The sequence below is a fragment of the Motacilla alba genome, chromosome 5 (assembly GCF_015832195.1).
Source record: "Motacilla alba alba isolate MOTALB_02 chromosome 5, Motacilla_alba_V1.0_pri, whole genome shotgun sequence".
In the NCBI taxonomy this organism is placed as follows: domain Eukaryota; kingdom Metazoa; phylum Chordata; class Aves; order Passeriformes; family Motacillidae; genus Motacilla; species Motacilla alba.
The window spans coordinates 38,635,328-38,654,174 of NC_052020.1; the positions used below are offsets into that span (position 1 = coordinate 38,635,328).

Consider the following 18,847-nt stretch of genomic DNA (forward strand, 5'->3'; position numbering starts at 1 on the left):
CAAAGGTTATACATGGAATATCAGGTATTTAGATCCCTCTGAACTGCAGTTAGCATTCTCCAGTTATGAAGTGATTTTTGCCATTCCCTAATCCCAAACATATCCTCAGTTTAGGCCACAGGATTTCATTCAAAGCTTCCTCTTTGTCTAAAATCACTTGGCTTTCTTCAGAGCACTCCTACAATAACATTATACAGCCACTGTAACCTCTCAGAGAAAAAACAGTCTGCAGAACAAGAGAGGAAACTGTCTCAAACAAGAGACTGCTTACAAAATCTACAAAGTAAAAGGCATATATATAGATATACACCCTGACTTTTCAAAAATTATTCACCACAAGTAAAACATACTTTCTGGCAACTGTGGTCACCCTGATACGTCTCTGTCCGCTGGAATGCTGGTACTGAGTCACAAACTGGATTGCACCACGTCCTCCTTGAGGAATGGGAGCATTGTGCTAAGGACAAAAGGAAGAGAAAATGAAAGAGAATCTCAAGATTTTATAGTATAATTTGAAAATTTATAAATAATTACTAAAAATTCTTTCCAATAGACAAGCCAAGTTATATCAATGCATTGTCTGGTGCTTTTTTTACATTGAGTACCTTTACTACACACAGATAATCAACCTGGAGGTTGTTAAGGGATGTCAGAAGCAGTTGCTGCCTTTACCAGATATCCTTAAAGCAACCAATGCTCTCTCCTTACACATGCCCTTACAGAGACAATGTTTTCCAAGGGGCCTTACAATTCCTGGTTTTGCCACATTCTATTTGAACACCATATGACTCACTGGAATTACAGGATAAGAAAACTACTACTAGTCTAAAATGCTGATCAGTGGATCTCCAATAGCAGTGTCAAAACAAAGACTGGAAACCAGGTGTAAACTGAAATTTCAAAACTCTGCTCAGTGAAAATACAGGCTTACATTCCATATAAACAATTCAAAAGAGAAGGAGAGTTGAAATCAACTATTACATTAAATAGTTAGGCCAGTTTTAGAGCTACTAATAAAATGAGCCCAACATAAATACACAAGAAGTAAAATCAAAACCTGGCTAATGTAAGTTCAAGTTTTCAAACTGTTGAATAGATAACAAACTATGAAATACAGCATACTAAATATATAGAAACTACAGTCAGCTCAGTTCCTGAGCTGCTTCTTGGAATAAGAAATGGTATGAGAATGAATACCACACTTGCTCCTCATATTTACATCCTCTTTTCCCTCAGGCAAACAGGAAACCAGACTATTTGTCCTTCATACATTTCAATGAAACTAATCTTTGCTTGCAAATACTGAGCAATAAATTAAAATGTAACACAATGTAGTAATTACCTTTTAACTAAAACATCAGAGAAATACTGAAAAGCATTTTTAAATACACAGATTACAACACTTCCACATAATGCAAATAAAATACATTCAGTAAGTAACACACTGAAAGAAAAAATTTGAGTTAGAAATCATGAATTCTAATCAAAATTTGTAGAGTCCTTTAGGGGTCATTATCACATACAAAAAGATTAGCCCATCATCAAGCAGTTACTTAATGATGTCCACCTCTAAACTTTGACAACACAAAATGTTGTGTTGTCAAACAACAAAATTTTTATCCCTGCTACTGTGCTTGGGGGAATCACACAAAAATACAAGCTTCAACAGTCATATAAAATAAGATTACTACGTTTAGTAGACAAGTACACAAATATTTATTACCTGGTTTACCACCTCAAAGTACAGTGCAAGTGTTGTAGTAGGATTAAGACCACAAATCTTCCATTGACAAGTGCCTCCTGTTCCAATCTCCTGCAGAAAGATTTTGTAATACTTTTATAAACCAGAAGTATTTCCTGGCTTGTGAAATATAGCATCTAACCATTACAGGGAACTGTTTGCAACTACTCTCCCTGCTCACTCTGTCACCTCCTCAGACAACATTCCTGCAAAGCAACTGCAGTGCTGGACATTAGAATAATTTTTAAAAAATAGATTGTTGTTTTAAATAATTCATAGATTAGAAAGATCAGAAGCTGGCATTAGAAAAAGCAAGTCAGAAACGGGAAAATACCAGATTTTGCTTAAGCAGAGGCAAAAAGCACATGTAAGTGGAATGATAATTCTGTGGTGCAGCAGTAAAACCTCAAGTAACAGCTTACCATATTTTACTTGGTTACACAGTCTCAAGTAACTAACAAGGTAACTGTACACAGATAGCAATGTATTTCAAGTGACAATTCCTTTTTGGCATCAAGGCAACATAAATATCCAGCAAAACCAAATAAAGTAATCCACCATCCATAATGGACACAGGGAAACGAAATAAAACTTCTAAGGAAAACTATGCTGGCAATATTGTCACTGTGCCTGTATTCACTTGAAAGCGTTATGGCTAGAGGACTTGTCCAGTTACCACTGAAATGAGCTGCACACACTGTCATGGTATTCATATTCAATTTTAACTCAGATAATTTCAACAAAAAGGGGTTTGGAATAAAAATTAATCATGATGTAACTGCAAAGCCAACAGACGTTCTCACAAGTGAACCTCTACTACCTCCTATGAAATAGATATGTAGCTTAAATAAGGATATGTACCTTTAATTTATTTTTGTGATTTTTAATTTTATTGCAATATAGTCAATGAAATAAGAAAAATCTGTACCAGATCACCAAGAAAAAAAAATGCTGGTTATATTGAATTTTTTATATTCACAAAGATGCAGTCATAAATACTAGGAAAATTTAAGGAATAAAAGTGCTTGATTAAAGCAGGCCATTTGTGAGCATTTTCATACTGGGAAGTGCTCTATTATGCAGATTGTTAGGAACAAAAGTGAGACTTCTCAAATGTAAGACATTTTGGTCACTTGCAGGAATTGTTTTTTTATTGGTAATCAAAAGTTAATAATATTATCTGATAAGAAAATACGTGATCATTTAAGTCTAATAAAATTTAAGGTATTACTTCAGGAGCCTGCAATAGCTGGATCTTTCAATCAATTAATTAAATGTGCAATTGGTGAAACAGTTACAGAAATGGAAAGACAGAGTTCAGATAAAAGGGATGTTTCTAGTCTTGTGTCCTCCTCTTCTGTCAACTCTTTCTAAAAATGTATTTTTATGGTTCACTTTGGATAAAAGGACACAGCTCTGATTTTAACAATAAAGCATGCTAACTCATTTTCTACTTGGTTTCTGCTACATCATATAACTTTTGTGTAATAATTTTAAAGCAACTGAATCTAAACAATCTAAACAAGTAGACAAAGCTAAACAAGTAACAAGACATCTGCAAGGTCTAATACAATTGAATCTGACCTAGTAATGAATGTAAGCTTGCATGTATTTAATTTAAAATCTATAAAATAGATTTTATAGTGATCTATAGTGATCACTATATAAAGTGATCCCTTTGTTCCATTTATGGAAGTTTCAGCCTGTCTTCAAATTCAGAAATCTTAAATCCTATTTTTCCATAGTAGGACATTTCCTTTATTTTCAGTGAAGTTTACTTACATTTTCTGAGACACAAGGTCCCTTAGAGTTGAGAGAGACACAGGGTCCAATCGCTCCAGAAATCTTTACTTCTCTTGAAGTCTTCATATTTCAAATAAAAATATACATTAACATGCCATGCTAAGAATTCAGTCTCATTTTATTGTTAGATAATTAAAATCTCAAGGCATACTGCATTACTGACACCTTAGGGAAAGGTTATAATAATACTTGATACATCTGGAGACACTTTTCACGTGCTCAGTTTCTACACTTAATTATGTTTATTTGCTATACTAATTAGTATATCTTAACAGCATGAACATAAATTAAAACATGAAGAAAAGCTGCTTGATTTATAAACACAGGACCCTAGAAAGTACATGGGGTAATGTTTTCTTTCTAATGAAAGGATTAAAATATTCAAAGGTAAGATTAAAACTGAAGACTTTGTACTGTAAGATAAGTCTACACACCCCGATAAAGAATTCTTTCTCTATGTCCTAAACATATTTAGCTAAATTAGTCATTTATGTTCTTCCAATGTAATTTTCCTCTTTGAAGTGATCTGTGCATCCCTCTAGAACTGGGGTTCCCTTTTCACATTTTCTGGGATCTTTAAACAAAATTCACATCAATATGTATACAAAAAAAAAAAAGAGGGTTGAACTATCCGTTCTATTAGTAAAAATTTAAACAGAATTTTACCAAAAATGAAAACAGTCTCATATTCTTCTACAATATGGGATTGGAATATTTTTCAAGAAACATGAAGGAAGGCAGTGCCTGAACCTACAGCATATTCAGCTCTAAGCTCATCACAATGATGGAGGCAAAAAACAACATTGTTAAAATGCCAGAATGGATTTTGATAAGGATGGAAAGTGAAAGAAAATTTGTCCTGGGGTACACAGAGAAACTGACTTACCTAAAACCAAGAAACCACTGACATCAAAATCTATATATTCACATTGAATGCAAGGTGAGAAGAACTACCATTATACCTAACTCACCTTTACAGAATCCCAGAACTACAGAAAGATAGCTAGGACTATGTACAGCTATGTCCAGGCCAAACTTAATTCATCTGTTTAGCATGTTCCTAAAAATTCCTTAAAAGTGCAAAGATTCCACTTTGTAGCCATCCTATTCCATTGTTCCACTAACAGACTGCATTTTTATATGCTTACCTTTATTTCTAATGTGCCACCAAATCCCATCTTAAATTGTCCTTGCATATCTTTAGTGAATACTCTCTGAAAAGTTTGTTTGAATAATGATGTATTGAAAGAGTCTCCCATTACCATGTAGCCTCTAGACAACAACAAAACAAACAAAACCCCTGAGTTAAATTAGATTACTTACATAAATAATCATTTTTATTAAAGAAACTAAAGACAATTCACTGTGAGACATATTTTTACCTTCTTAAAATAGACTAATGGTAAATTAGTATTTTGCTACAATGTTAAGGATGAAAGTTTGAAGTGAGCTTCTTGCCCTATGCATCTTAAGGTCATTATAGTATGTAACAAAATCTTTCACTGAGAAAATACTGTAGTGGACTTTCAAAACTAAGGATGTCTCAAGATCCTGTCATACAAAGTCTTTATTTCTGATAGTTATTATTCCATACTATGGTATTTTATCTAGTTCATTCATTACTTCAGGTTAAATCTGTGCTCAAGAAGCATGATTTATGTTTATGCTTAGCCACATTCTGTGGAAGTAACAGCAACAGTTGCCACTTGTCATGAAATATCATACCCTGCCTTTAGAAAATATTAATGGGAGATATTATTATCAGTAATCAAAAAATGTTAATTAAAACATTTCAGTAAAATATGTCAGTAGGTCAAACATTACACCAAAAAGAAGTTTCCAGGTGGATACTAAAAAAATAGAAGAAAATAGACATAGTAGATTCAGAAATTCCTCCCTGTATGCAGGATGTAGCCAAAACCAAAACAGAAGAGCTGTAGAAGAAATAAACAAACTATACATTAAGGCTACAGAAAGAGGGTGAGTCAAAAGAGCAGACAGAAAGAGCAAAACAGTATAAACAAAAACACAACTCGAGTTTGTTGCAGAAAAGGAGCAGGTGTCAAATATGCGGGTAAAATCAAATTTAAACATAGATATCCTGAACAGTGAAAGCTCCCAAGCTAAGGCTATACACACAGCTCTCAAAAAAAGCAGTGATTAGCATGGCCAAGCTGGCCTGAAACTCAGGAGCTGTACCTGATAGTCACCTAAACCACCAGCTGAAGCTATAAATGACAATATATATAAAAGAATAGCATAAGCAAGACAGAAAGAACAACAGAGGGTTTTATATCACTCTGAAGAACAAGAAAAATAAGGACAGGTCCTGATCTTTACTGAAACCTGCCACTTAAACAGATACACAAGGAAAGACAGAAACAATGTATCTGATAAATTGTTTGTTTAAAAGATATCCATGTTATTCAAGGCTCAGAAGTATCACATTAAAAGCAAACAGCAAACCCGCTTCTGATTAATCCAAAAATTCTAGTGACAAATCTGCCAGAGGCCAAGACACTCTAAAATTCCATAGCAATGTAGCCATCACAGTTTGTCTACTTACACTTTTTTTTTTTTAGTAGTAGAATTGTTTGCAAGTGCTTCCTGCTTAAAAATTTTAAACTGCATCTTTATATACTACAAAAAAACAAATAGACACACACCCAGTGTAGTTGGGACAACACTTCATCTCCAGTAGACCAGTCTGATCCAATGCACATGCATAGATGTCAATAACATGACCATTTGTTGCAGCTCGGTTAGCCAGGGCTTCAAAATGCTAAATAAAAGATGAAAATACAGTTCATAGCAATTTACAATGTGAACTCTCCTCATCTTCACATTAAATCCCAAAGTCACAAATTTTTTCTAAAACAACATTTTCAGATTCTATTCACATAAAAGTATTTTTTTCCTAAAGGTAATAAGACTGGAATTTTCAGCTTGGGGTTTTTTTTCCTGATCAGCTGAGAGCTTGACTCCCACTAAAGAGAACAGTGGTTGCTGTTTAAACTAGAAAATTAGTTTGATCATCTTCCCTTTAAACTGCATTTAGTGCTAGATCCAGAACTTACTGTTCTGGATACTGAATTTACTGTTCTAATCTCAAGCGTCTGCAACTGAGCTAATTGTTTAAGCTCCCATTATAATCAGTCAAGATGACTTCAACAGGTTTTGGATGCAGTTCACCAACCCAAATGTACATTTTAAATTCAATTAGATACGACTAAACTCTACAGCCTAATCCTTCCCCCACTATAGAGACAGTTTTGAGCATCTGTCTTAGAAGCACCAGCCTTACCATTTGGTCGCATAAATTTCTGAGTTAAACCAAAGAACTTTAATGTGAGCTATACAAGTCCTAACTCAATATACTGAAATTTCTGAAGAAATTCTTGAGACATACCACTATTCAGAACCCGGTGAACAAAACCACACAATTCCCACCTCTTTATACATTTGCTATTACTAATAGCATTTTACAGTGCCCACCAATTTAAATGTTTACTTACTAGGAATATGTATGAGATCCCATGACCGTCTCTTACCTTAGTACCTTTTTTAACATATTTTGCATTGTCTTTTTCAATGTCATGCCATGACCTTATAGGTAACTTCAACTCATCCCCTACAACCATGCCAGGTCCCTGTGTCGCTGGTCCTCCAATGAACATCATTATGCGTGCACCAGTGTTAGGGAAAGTGCACTGCAGGAAATAAAAGACAAGTAAGACCACTGGGTTTTGCAACAAACTGAACAAAAGAATTAGATATGTGGGTATTTATCGCACTGATAGGATTGTAACAATAACAGCATTTTTTCACTCCTAGAAGTTAAATCGACCAGTAATTCAAAGTCTCAATTTTACCTTATTAAAATATATAAATGTCTATAAAATTCTAAGCATGTAAGGGATGATATCCACCAGAATCATCCTACAAATCTAATACACATCGATTAGTAAGGTTTTTACATATTGATTGTGGAAGCTTTTCTGCAAGAAAACTATCTAGCTGTAGTTTAGCACAGCTGTAGCTAAAGCTTTTACCTCAAGGAGCCCAACAGCTATAGACAGGGCCACTCCAGAAGAACGTAAGGGCCGTTTTCCTTGTGGAACAGGCCAAGGATCCCGCTGCAGTTCACCCAAAAGATCAGTAAGATTCATATCAATCTTCTGTACTGGTTGCAAAAATCTGGAAACAAATACATGGAAGCAGTTTAGATTTAAGTTATTAAATAATTTTATCAAATGTTCACTAGCAATATATTAGACATATATTTGAGACGTCTGATTCTAGATTCTGGTCTGAATTCAGACCAGCTTCATCAAAATAAAGCAGTTTGGAATTACTACATACACACTCAGCTTAAGAAGTTGAGCAAAGAGCACACAAAACTGAAACTTTCAGACTTAGAGATAGCACTACTATCCAGAAAGAACCCTAACTAGTCAAAAGAACAGAGCAGATGATGACCTATGAATTTCAAAAAGAAACACATTTCCCTACTTCAGTGACAATCAAAGATCAGGAGAAAAATTAACATAGTAAGATCTCTTTTGTGCTGTTGCAAGCAGTCTACATATGCAGCTAATTTTTAGAGGGTGGAGACAGCAAAACTGTCTTTCAATAATTTCATAAATTTCTTCTATGTCACAGTGAAATACACAGGAAAATCAAACACCAGCCTGCGATTTCCAAATGAGAGACCAAAGGGGAGGGAAGAGGAATAGAAGCGGGAGAAAAAAGGAAGGCACAACTGGATATCTGCAAAAGGGGCACTGAAGCATCTATTAATACTTTCCAGCACACCAGTCAACAGAAGAATCATTATTATTATTATTATTATTTATGTATCTATAATGTGCCTCTCAGAGCATTTCCAAAAATCATCCAGATAATATTACTCTATTATCCATTGAGTCAATTCTTCCTAGTACAAACTGTAGGAAAGAACAGTCTACTAGTAAATTTGTGCCTGACCAAGAAGTTTGGCTGTCAGTTTATAATGATCATAAACCTTAGGTTTTCCAGTACATTAGTGGAGTCAAGGTATGTGGTTTAAGATGTTTTAAGTAGATTACCTGTTAGAAGGTGGGGGCTGCTGCACCTGAGGACCCCGACCGACTTGTGCAACAGCTACTTTTGTAAGCCCCAGCATTTCCTGTAGTCAAATAAATAAGATTTTATTACAAAATTTGTTTACAGACTATTTCACCATTAGCACCTTAACGATTTCTTTTTGTTTGCTTCTGTTCATTACCTGAAGCTGTTTTGCAGAGAGGTCCTTTGTTCCTCTGAAGACATAACTTTTAGAAATTCCTTCACAGCCAAGCTCATGAACTTGCACCATTCGGCCAAAGGTAATGAGACCTACTAATGCTGTTGGTGGCAGGAGACTGAGGGACATTTGCATGGATTCCTTCAGGGCTTGCAAGTCTTCATCTTCCATGCATGTATCCACAACATAAAGAAATATCAATGGCATCTGAGGACCACGCTTTGAGAAACAAAATTAGAACCATGTGAAAAACAAGTCTTGCAATATTTAAAGGATCAAAAATGAACAAGTAAGGCACATCTTGTAAAAGTCTTAATTTTAATCATACCAGTAATGTCAATGTTCCATCTAACTTAACTGTCTCTCAATTAGTAATCAGGATCCAGAACAAAACCCCCACCAAAGTGAAGTCTGTACAAAAACTAAATGCTTACAACAGAAGAAAAGAAAAAATCCTTTCAGGACTTCAAGTAATTTTGAAGCATGAGCCAATTATACACATCTTTTAAAATACAATGACCTTTTACTGCTCCAATAAAACTATTCACAATTCAATTATAAAAGATTCTAGCCTGATGACAGTCCATGGCATTTCACCTCCTATTTTTACTCTAGAGATCATGAGTACTTATTATTTTATCTAAACTAATTTTGCTGTACTGTAAGCAAACATTCCATTTATTTTGCATTACAGGAGTTGATAAAAAGTACAGATTCTGTTCAGTATTCACTCTTCCTTTCATTAAAAATTGTAATACTTCAGTGAAGATTCAGATTATGATTTGCCTCACTGAGGTCTTACAAATTTTAATCCTCAAAAATTAATTTAGAGGTTGAAAATTTGAAATTGCAAATGTTTGCAATTTAGAGGTTTAGGTCCATTTTTTATTTCTATTCAAGTAACCTCTATCCTGAAAAAGGATGAATATTAAAATTCAAACAGCTGAACTGAATATGTATTAGCTGTTGTCTCTAAACCAGTCAGCACTAGAATTAACTACTCATCATTCAAATACAAACTTAAATTCAAATGGTTAATGAGAGGTAAATGAACAGCAAAATCTGAATTGAAATTCCTTCAGCAAGCAACAGAGGTAAGCAGCCTCCTGACACAAACACAAATTAAACTCATTGTAAAGAAATAGACCTAATAGAAATATCACTTTTAGAGGAGAACTCTCTTTTTAAATCAGTCTTACAAGCCATCCTAATGCTCTTATAAAATGTTTTCCTTTTCCAACTGATGGCATCAATGTTCAATCTACTAACAAGCACATAAATACTTACAGCCAGTAAAATAGAGTAAAGAAGCAAAATCGAAATTTATTCTTTTTGTATATTGCAAAGTGCTAGACGTTCAATATTCTATTTAATGATTTTACCTGTACTACATATTCAATGCTGGAGAACTGAGGCAAAAGTTCAGCTGGCTGATTCATTTCAGATATGCCAGCATAAGTAGGAGGAAACTGCAGATAAAAACACAGAAATTAAATTAAAATAAAATATTATAATTTCTACAAAGGAAAAAAAAAAGCAGCCTTTTTCAACAGATATTCACTATTGCTGTTATGGAAAAAATCTCAATGCAATATCTGAAGATACAATTGCACACTCCTGCTCTTGCTGTCAATTTCAGTTTGCAACTGCAATTTGAAAAATCAAGGTTTTCATTTCACCTCGTAAAAAATAATTTCTATATATTGCATTTTTTATTTTTCTTACCTGGTTTCTCTGGTAACAAAAGTTGCAAGCCCAGAGTTTTGCTCGATAATCCACTTGGCTATAAAAATACAACAGGAAAAGTTTATGTAGCATGAACAATTCATTTGCCTCCACTGTCCCTAGAATACACATCTTTAAAACTTTAAAAAACACACTGACATTAAAAAGGTTCTTTCAAATATACTTTCTCCTAAATACCCAACACTACAAACAGAAAATAAGTGGAGACTTACACAGCTGTATCAGGCAAATTATTGTGTTTAAAGAGAAAGAATGGTCTTCAGGAAAATGATGCAAATAAGAAATTTCAAAATACAGACTCAGCACCTATATTAGAGCCTTTCTCCATGGTTTTAGCATATCTTCTAAACTCTCTCTACCTTCGTATTTTTCTACCTCTATCTAGTAGCTGTCAGAGTGTCGGACTAGCCTGAATATACATTATGCCCTAAAAAAACAGGCTCCAACATGACAGCTATCTCTGTAACAAAAACAACATTGCTTTCAAATGATGACTCTACTCCTTTTGTCTATATTTTTATTAGTATTCAGACAGTTAAAATAAAAAATGCAAATTCTATTTTCACGCCACAGAGATGTCTTTAAGTCCTTATCACATCTTAAGGGAAATTCACCTTAATAGTTCTCAATGTACACTTCTTGCTATTACATCTTCTCCTGTCTACAAGAGCAAAAACATTTTTAAAATATCATTGAATCTTCAGGTAAGTCCCAGTATGCTGTAAACAAAACACAGATCTGTTGCTATCTAATTGTCTTTACCAGTTACAGAGGCTGCAAATTACCTAGCCCAAAGTGCCACATGGGCTTCTAAAGTCTCCTCAGACTGAGCTTCTAACCACCCTTTCAGGGCAAAAAAAATCCAGTCATTACTAGCACATCCGACACAGGAAAAATGTACACAGTTCACTGTAATGCTGGCATATGTCTGACTCTTTACAACTTTGTCTTTTCATTGTTTTTCTTCCAGCCCTCAATAAAAGATAATATTTCTGAAAAAGTTAACTGCAATTAAGTCTGACTCCCAGTACAACCAGCCACTGTGGCTGCTTAATACTGAAACATAATTTTACGTCTGCTTTGAAGCTGTCTTTTCTCCCAGGCAGGGACAAGTCATTCATAACATTAAATTTGTTCTACAGGTTCTCTGACACCTGTCTAATCTCTATCAATCAGGACCCTTCTCTTGCTTATCAAACTCCAACCTAGAAATCATTCTGCTTCTTTTCCATACTTCTATGACAGGAATGACATATGAAACACAACCAAACTTACCCATGACTAGTCCACAATCATTTGAGCTTGTGCCAATATCACCCTTAAGCTTAAATAGCTTTCTACACTCTTTCATGCCTACTTCTGATGTTAACTAAAACAGATAATGTGCTTTGGTCCACAGATGAACTAATGTCAGTAATAAATGTAGTTTATTTCACTTGGAAATTAAACTATATCAGGGTCCAACAGTTCAAAAGACACAGAATTGTAACTTTTTACCAAAGTCATTTTCTAGAGGCAAAATGCAAGAGTATACTAAATCCCATTATGCAGTTGCAGAAAAATAACACACCTAATCAATACCAAGTACATTGAAACGACCCATTAAATGAAAGCTATGTTTTCAGTAAATATGTCACATATGTAAATCTATGTGCAGAACCTTCTGAGGCCTGTAAGCTTGCGCTCTATAACGATGTGAGGAGTACTTGAACTTCCATACACCAGATCTTGCACACAGTTCAGCTAGCACCATTCTCAAGATTCTAAGGCAAAATCTGGAACAATAATATGCATTAAGTTTACCATAAGGGATTCAGAACAGCTCGGCACGTGGTCCTGCTGCACAGCACTGGCTCATACTGAATAGGAGGCAAGTCCGGCCGCTCTTTCAGGGGCGTGAAGAGGGCAGCCACCGGGACCACCATTCTTGTAGCTTCAAGACGACTTGAGGGCCAAACATTCCAGCTGAATCTAACTCCATCTCTGTCCTCATTCTGCTGGATAAATTCCAGGAAGGTTGTCATGGTCAACTCCTCTCTAGCACTAAAATAAAAAGATAACCATCAGCAGAATGTTGACATGCAAAGACTTTTAACTACTAAATGCTGAATGCAGGTAATAACAGTCACACATTCAAATACTGTAACTGAGTTACAGTCAATAAAACACTGAGCAGAGCTTCTTAAATCCTAAAAGCAATGTGCAGAATTCTAAGGGGAAAGAAAATACTGCTCTATAATTTTTTTTAAGAGTTTCTAACCATATTTTTGGTATCTCATGATGCAGCCTACATGCAAACGTAAAGGAATAACAACATGACATTCCACAAGAGTACATTCCTACAGCAATGCTAGGAAGTAACTTTGTAAGAAATACAAGTGCCATATTCCAATTATATTATGTACCAAGAAGCACTTTTCAAAAATTCTTTGAATTCAAATCTACCATTTTGGCCATTGACTTAAGGCTTTCAAAATGTTCTGCTATGATTACTCAGAAGCTGGAGAACTGCGGAGCACAGACACATCTGAAAAGCTCAACAGGTACCTGTGAACATCTGGTGCAGTCAGCAAGAAGCACTCCCACCCTCCAATCCCAAACTTCTCAGCTGTATTCACACTGTTCCAGACTATCTGCTGCATTCTACACAGTACCTTTTATAGAACATTTAGCACAGGCTTTTCCAGGAACCAGGACATCTAAACTCACACTCCCTAATAATTAAAGATTTACTGTAAAAGCCCACATGAACCACCTAAAGTGAATTAGAAATACTCTGAGGTCTCAGTTTATACTGTAACAAGTTAATGAACAGCTATTAAAAATGCTGGAACTCTCCTGAATTGGAATTTAAATCAGGAATTCTCCCAAGCACACTGACATTCTTAGTTCTGACCTTACATACGTTACAGGAGACTCACAGAAACTCTCAATTTATCAAAACCTGCTTCTATCTGTCAAAATTAGAATGGCATTGCACCCTTAGTTTCTATGACAGCTAAAAATTTTTCAAGTTATTTTAAATAATAGGCTAATTTAACACTTTTATTCTAATTGTAACATTTAAGAAAACAGATTAACAAAATACATAGAGCAAAGGGAAGTGCTGCATTTCACAGTTAAGAAATAATCAAGTGCCAATATTTTAATGGACACATCTTACTGATATTAGGAGCAAATCTGCTCCTATCTAAACACATCATGGCAATTACAACACAGGGAGCATGAGGGACTTTGTGCATAAGAGCATTTCCACCACTGCTTTTACTCAAATTTCTGCAAAGCAGGCGGACAAAACTGAGCAAAAGAGAGAATATCTGGAAGTTGTAATTACTGCAAAGAAATCAGAGACAGAAATTAACTCAGCTAAGAGAAGAAAGAACAGCCTGGCATTTGAAGAGGACATACAATTCAAGAAATTTCTCTACTAATAAGTCAAAATTCATCCATATTTTGTAAAAAAGTTAGAAAATGGGATATTAATGCAAGAATCTGCACAACGCAACTACCTCCACTATAACCACACACTGAACTTAAGGCTATTTCAGCCATTCACTGGCAGCAACTATAGACTCACAAAATCCAGCTCCAAACACTGCAACAAGTCACACTTTCTGTACTGGACTTCAAAGCGTTTTCTCCACATTTTGCTCTATCTATGTTTGAAATGGCTGTACATAGATATTACTTTTACCACCTAGTTATTGCTCCTTAAAGGGCAATGTACAAACACCAGTGTGCAGTGACTAATCACATGCACACAGATACATAAACGACTTGTTGGATTTACTGTGTCAAATACTGTTCTTTTCTATTATGTATGGATTTCCTATTCAGAAGGCAAAAGTGGCTAATAATCAAGTTCTCCTCCACCTTTTCTTATATCCTGTTCTTCTTTTTCAAGAGCCAATAATACTTACCTATTTCATCATTCATCAAATATGGAACTCTTGGTCTGACAAGTTACATTCAGTACCATTGGTACAGCTATGCAGACACATTTTCTGAGATAGGTGTGGAGATGTATTGCATTATACAAGAACAGCAAAGCCCCCTGGCCTACAGGCTACACACCAAATTTCGGACACCAAAATGCCACAAAATACACACCGCCTACCTCAGAAAACCTCAGAGAAGGGATTTTCAGAACTGCAACAGTTCCCACTTTGGGATGTCACTGCTTTACCTTTGCTGCAGACTAGGATATCCAGAAAAAAACAGAAGCGCTTTCTGGTTTGCTTCCTCCCTCCCACTGCTACGGCTGAATGTACCTCAGAACCCTGCACCATGACAATCTCAACTGTGTGTCACAAAAGAAGCCACACTTGAATTGCATTGAGAGTCACTAGTTGAATATCAGCATCTTTAAATGTTTACACACCACAGATAAATATGTCCCAATACAGAATATCCCCAACATAATATTCCCTAATTCCTGCACACATATACAAAAATAAAAACATTTTTCTCTACAGCACTGTAAGAGTTCCAGCATAGATAGATCGAAGTCCCTCATAGCACCATGTGTTTAACTACCACTGAGTGCAGCTCACTGCACACTTTTCTTACAACACACCTATTCTCTCAGTTTGTTAGGCACTAACAACCTGGTAAAAGAGATTAATTAATTAATTAAAACCCTTAATTAATTTTTATGCCCAAATTACATATCAGATACAAATCTATTTCAGTTCCAAGAATGAACTAAAATACACGAGCAGAATGGTTTAAATAGTTATCTAAAGCAAATTACTGACATTTTCACCACTCAAACTCAGTCATCCTCCAAATCTGCTCTCCCAGACCTCTCACTGAAAACTTTTCTTTTTAAACAATCGCGGTATGTGATAACCCACCGAAAATTAAAAAAAAAAAAAAAAACAGACACGTAGTCAAACGTAGCAGGGCCTGCATTTCTTGTACTTTTACCTACACTGGAAGGCACAGCGGCGTAGGTACAGCGGAGCTCCGGCACAGGAGCACCACGGGCGCTGCCGGAGACTGCCGCCCTTTACCCCCGGCCGCGGAAAGGCCGTGCCCCGCCGGCCCTACCCGAGCTCCGGCAGTCCCGGCCGAGCTGGGGCTGCTGGGGGCCGCTCGCCCAGCCCCGGCCCGGCGGGCGCTCCCCGCCGCACCGGAGGCCGCGGGCAGTGCTGATCAGTGGCCGGCGGTAGCCCCGGACCCTCCGGCCGCCGGAGGCCCCGAGAGCGGTTTCGGGCACCCGGAGATCCCCCGCTGCCACGGAGGGGACGCGGGGAGCTCCCACCACGCTCGCTCCACGGGTCCGGCAGCCGTGCGGGGCCCCGCGGCCCGGGGTATCCCCCGTGCCACCCAGCGCGGGGAGAGGGGCTGCCGCCTCTCCTCCCCGCGGCACCCCAGCTCCGCCGCCTCGGGCTCCCCGCGCCCTCCGCTGCCCCCTCAGCGCTGCGCTGCCCGCTCACCCGCGTCCCGGCCGCCGCCGCCGCTGCTCCCGCTGTGCTCGCTCTCCCCGCCCGCCCGCTCGCAGCCGCCCCGGCGCTGCCGACGCATCAACATGGCTGATGGGAGAGTCCGCGCCACGTCAAGGGGCAGAGAGCGGGGGCGGGCTGAGCTCCGCCGCTCCCCCGCCCCCGGGGCAGCCCGCCGGCCTCCGCGGCCTCCCCGGCCTCCCCGGCCAGCTCATCGGGGTCGGCCTCCGCCGTCCCACAGCTCCGGCGGTCGCTTCGCCGCCTTGACGGCTCCTGCTCTTGTGTGTGTGTGTGTGTGTGTGTGTGTGCGTGCGTGTGTGTGTGCGTGTGTGTGTGTGTGTGTGTGTTCGCTACTCTGTTCGGCTTTCTTCTGCAGGTCGGTCGTCTGCATCTCGATCCCCAATCCATTCAGGAAAAAAGGCATCCCGACCACCGGGGGCATTTTGCCGTCTCTCCCCGCCGGCAGCGCTGGGCTCCCCGGTGCTGCGCCTGTGCCCTCGGGGCTGCCTGCGGCCCCTCCGGTGCCTGCGCTGCTCTGGCCGGCACGGAATTCCTCGGGATCGAAACAGCCGGGCTTCCGAGAGTCCTTGAGCTCACCCTGCTTGTTCCCCTCTTCCACCATGTGTACTTATGGCAACTTTATAATCTGGAAGATTGTTTACATGTTTCTTCTGAGTGCCTGGGAGAAAAAAATATATCGAAATTATATTCCTGGGGGTTTTAGCCTGAAACAATCCTTTATCTTGTTAGTGTGGTCAGCTTTTTATCCCCAAACTCAAGTTGCAGTAACTCTTGAGTTTCAGGAATTGTTTTTAACAAGCCTGTCATGAAAGGCCAGAACAGTAACCTTTGTCTTTCCTGAGATGTCTTAGTGCAATTAATCCAGACATCGGGGAGGACTGAAAAACATTCTGCTGACTGACTACTATATCCTCCCTCACTGCAACTCGGAAAACATTCTGTGACCACCAAGCATACTAAAACAACCTTATCCTCTTTTCTTATATGTCAAATGTGATTGTGATAGCATTTCTTTGCCATGATCATCTCCAGTATGGTTTACTAGTCCTCTTCAGACTAAAAACATGAACAGTCAAGCAACAGCACAATTTATGGGAGGGATTTTAAATTTTCTCATCCACAAACCTCACTGCCATTTGTGGGAGTATTAAGCAAGAGCTTGCCAATGACATGTACCATCCTCACTCTGAGCTCAAAAGAAAAAAAGAAAAAAAAAAGACCAGCCCCAAAAATCCACAACACTGCGAACTTCAAACAGATGCACAGAAAGTGACTCAGTGTTGTAATTTCAAAAGCATTCAAATACCTTGTGAAACATTTTTAGAAAATTACCTAAAAAAAGAGGCAAGTCCTGAAGTCTAAACTGCAGGATGAACTGTATAAATAAGAGAAAAAGAGGCAGCTGACAATTAAAGACACTTGAAGGGCAAGAAGGGAAAACAGCAAAGTATACTACTCTGAAAGTTCACTACAAATAAAATATATTCAGTATTTTTAATTAATCTTCAGCACAATTAAATTTCATTAAATAATAACTCAATCCAATGCTCTAAACTTAAAGAGAAGTCATGCAGCTGTTATGATGGTGCGAACCAGAGAAAATCAAGGAGAAAGAAAAGAAGTAGAAAATAGATATAAACTCATTTACTCATTATAAAAAATATTTTGTTAGCTCCACATATTCATATATCTAGAATGTAGATTTGAAAGCATTTTAATTTTTCATAATGCAGAATTTATGAGTTACTTTGTTTTGGTTTGGTTTTTTAGCCAATGGGGCATATCCATTAATGCATCTCACTCTTTCTTTGGAAAAGTACTCTTCCTTAATGCCTAAGCAGTTGAGGAAACATTTCCAGGTTCATTTTCCACTTTCTCCACTGAGTCATATTTGCTAGCCATTGCATCAGCATTGTTGGTAGGACATGTTAGGAACAATTTTATTACCTGTGGAAGACTATCTGCAATAATTAAAAATATGTTGCTTTGCTTAACAAGTATCAATGGAAAGTTCCAGAAAAAGTAATCTAAAGATAGAAAGTATATTTAACGTGTATTTATATCTGTGCATTCTCTTTCTGTTCATAGTTCTGGACTTTACAACACATGGGAAAAATAAGTTCTGAATATTGCTAAAGTATTAGAAAAGAACGTTATATAGCTGGACTCACCAAAGTTTTTGTCTTGATCATCAGCCTTCCCAGAGTTATCACTGTAGGCTTAAGTAGGCAGTTTTTATTTCTAGCGGTGACTGCAATTGTTGCATAGTCAACTAGGACGTTAGATCCGGGTTTCAGGGAAAAAAACTCCCTGGTACACGTAGGTGCTTTTGGAAACACCTTAAAACAAACAAAAGCCATTGGAGAGGAGGAGTTAAGGTAGATGTTTATTTAGAACTATTGAAATACAGACTTGCAGGGGATTAAAAAAGAATTGATTTTTTTAAACTTGTGACAGAAGTATCTAAAACTACTCTGAAATATTAGATCTAAATAGACTTTGCATGCAGAACTAATTGCAGAGATAATATACTGATGGACATTTTGTGTAACAGGAATTTCATAATACACAATGTAAATGATTACAGCATCATCCTTCCGCTCATTATCTTACCTGGGAAACAATGCCCCTTTGTGCAAATGCTATCTTGCTTTCTGCCATGTGGATGCTCCCACATTATAGTCTTCAGAAAAACTCACACAGCACAACTCAGGCATTGACCCTTCCAGAATGAGAACTCAGTGTAAATTTATAATTAATGTTTATGTACCTGACTTTAACCACAGATGTCAAAGCATTTCAAGA

The 18,847-nt window shown here is 37.5% G+C and overlaps 2 protein-coding genes across 2 annotated transcripts in view; both read right to left on the minus strand.

The window, feature by feature from the left end:
* Nucleotides 1-16,152, minus strand: part of SEC23A (SEC23 homolog A, COPII coat complex component) — a 28,297-nt gene extending 12,145 nt beyond the window's left edge. The window contains exons 1-13 of the mRNA XM_038138774.1: nt 16,016-16,152; nt 12,378-12,617; nt 10,554-10,611; nt 10,211-10,297; nt 8,811-9,047; nt 8,632-8,711; nt 7,597-7,741; nt 7,096-7,254; nt 6,211-6,326; nt 4,693-4,816; nt 3,524-3,604; nt 1,724-1,813; nt 351-457 (exon numbers count right to left, since the gene is read on the minus strand). Of these exons, the coding sequence (XP_037994702.1) occupies nt 351-457; nt 1,724-1,813; nt 3,524-3,604; nt 4,693-4,816; nt 6,211-6,326; nt 7,096-7,254; nt 7,597-7,741; nt 8,632-8,711; nt 8,811-9,047; nt 10,211-10,297; nt 10,554-10,611; nt 12,378-12,598 (1,505 nt within the window). The 5' untranslated portion in view covers nt 12,599-12,617; nt 16,016-16,152. The remainder of the gene's footprint in view (nt 1-350; nt 458-1,723; nt 1,814-3,523; nt 3,605-4,692; nt 4,817-6,210; nt 6,327-7,095; nt 7,255-7,596; nt 7,742-8,631; nt 8,712-8,810; nt 9,048-10,210; nt 10,298-10,553; nt 10,612-12,377; nt 12,618-16,015) is intronic.
* Nucleotides 16,153-16,210: 58 nt separating this feature from the next.
* On the minus strand, nt 16,211-18,331 carry LOC119701709 (stress response protein NST1-like). The gene is made up of 2 exons (XM_038138775.1): nt 18,214-18,331; nt 16,211-16,700 (listed from the first exon to the last, which is right to left on the minus strand). The coding sequence occupies exon 2, from the start codon at nt 16,641-16,643 to the stop codon at nt 16,233-16,235; it is 411 nt and encodes a 136-aa protein (XP_037994703.1). The 5' UTR covers nt 16,644-16,700; nt 18,214-18,331; the 3' UTR covers nt 16,211-16,232.
* Between the last annotated feature and the right edge of the window lie 516 nt (nt 18,332-18,847).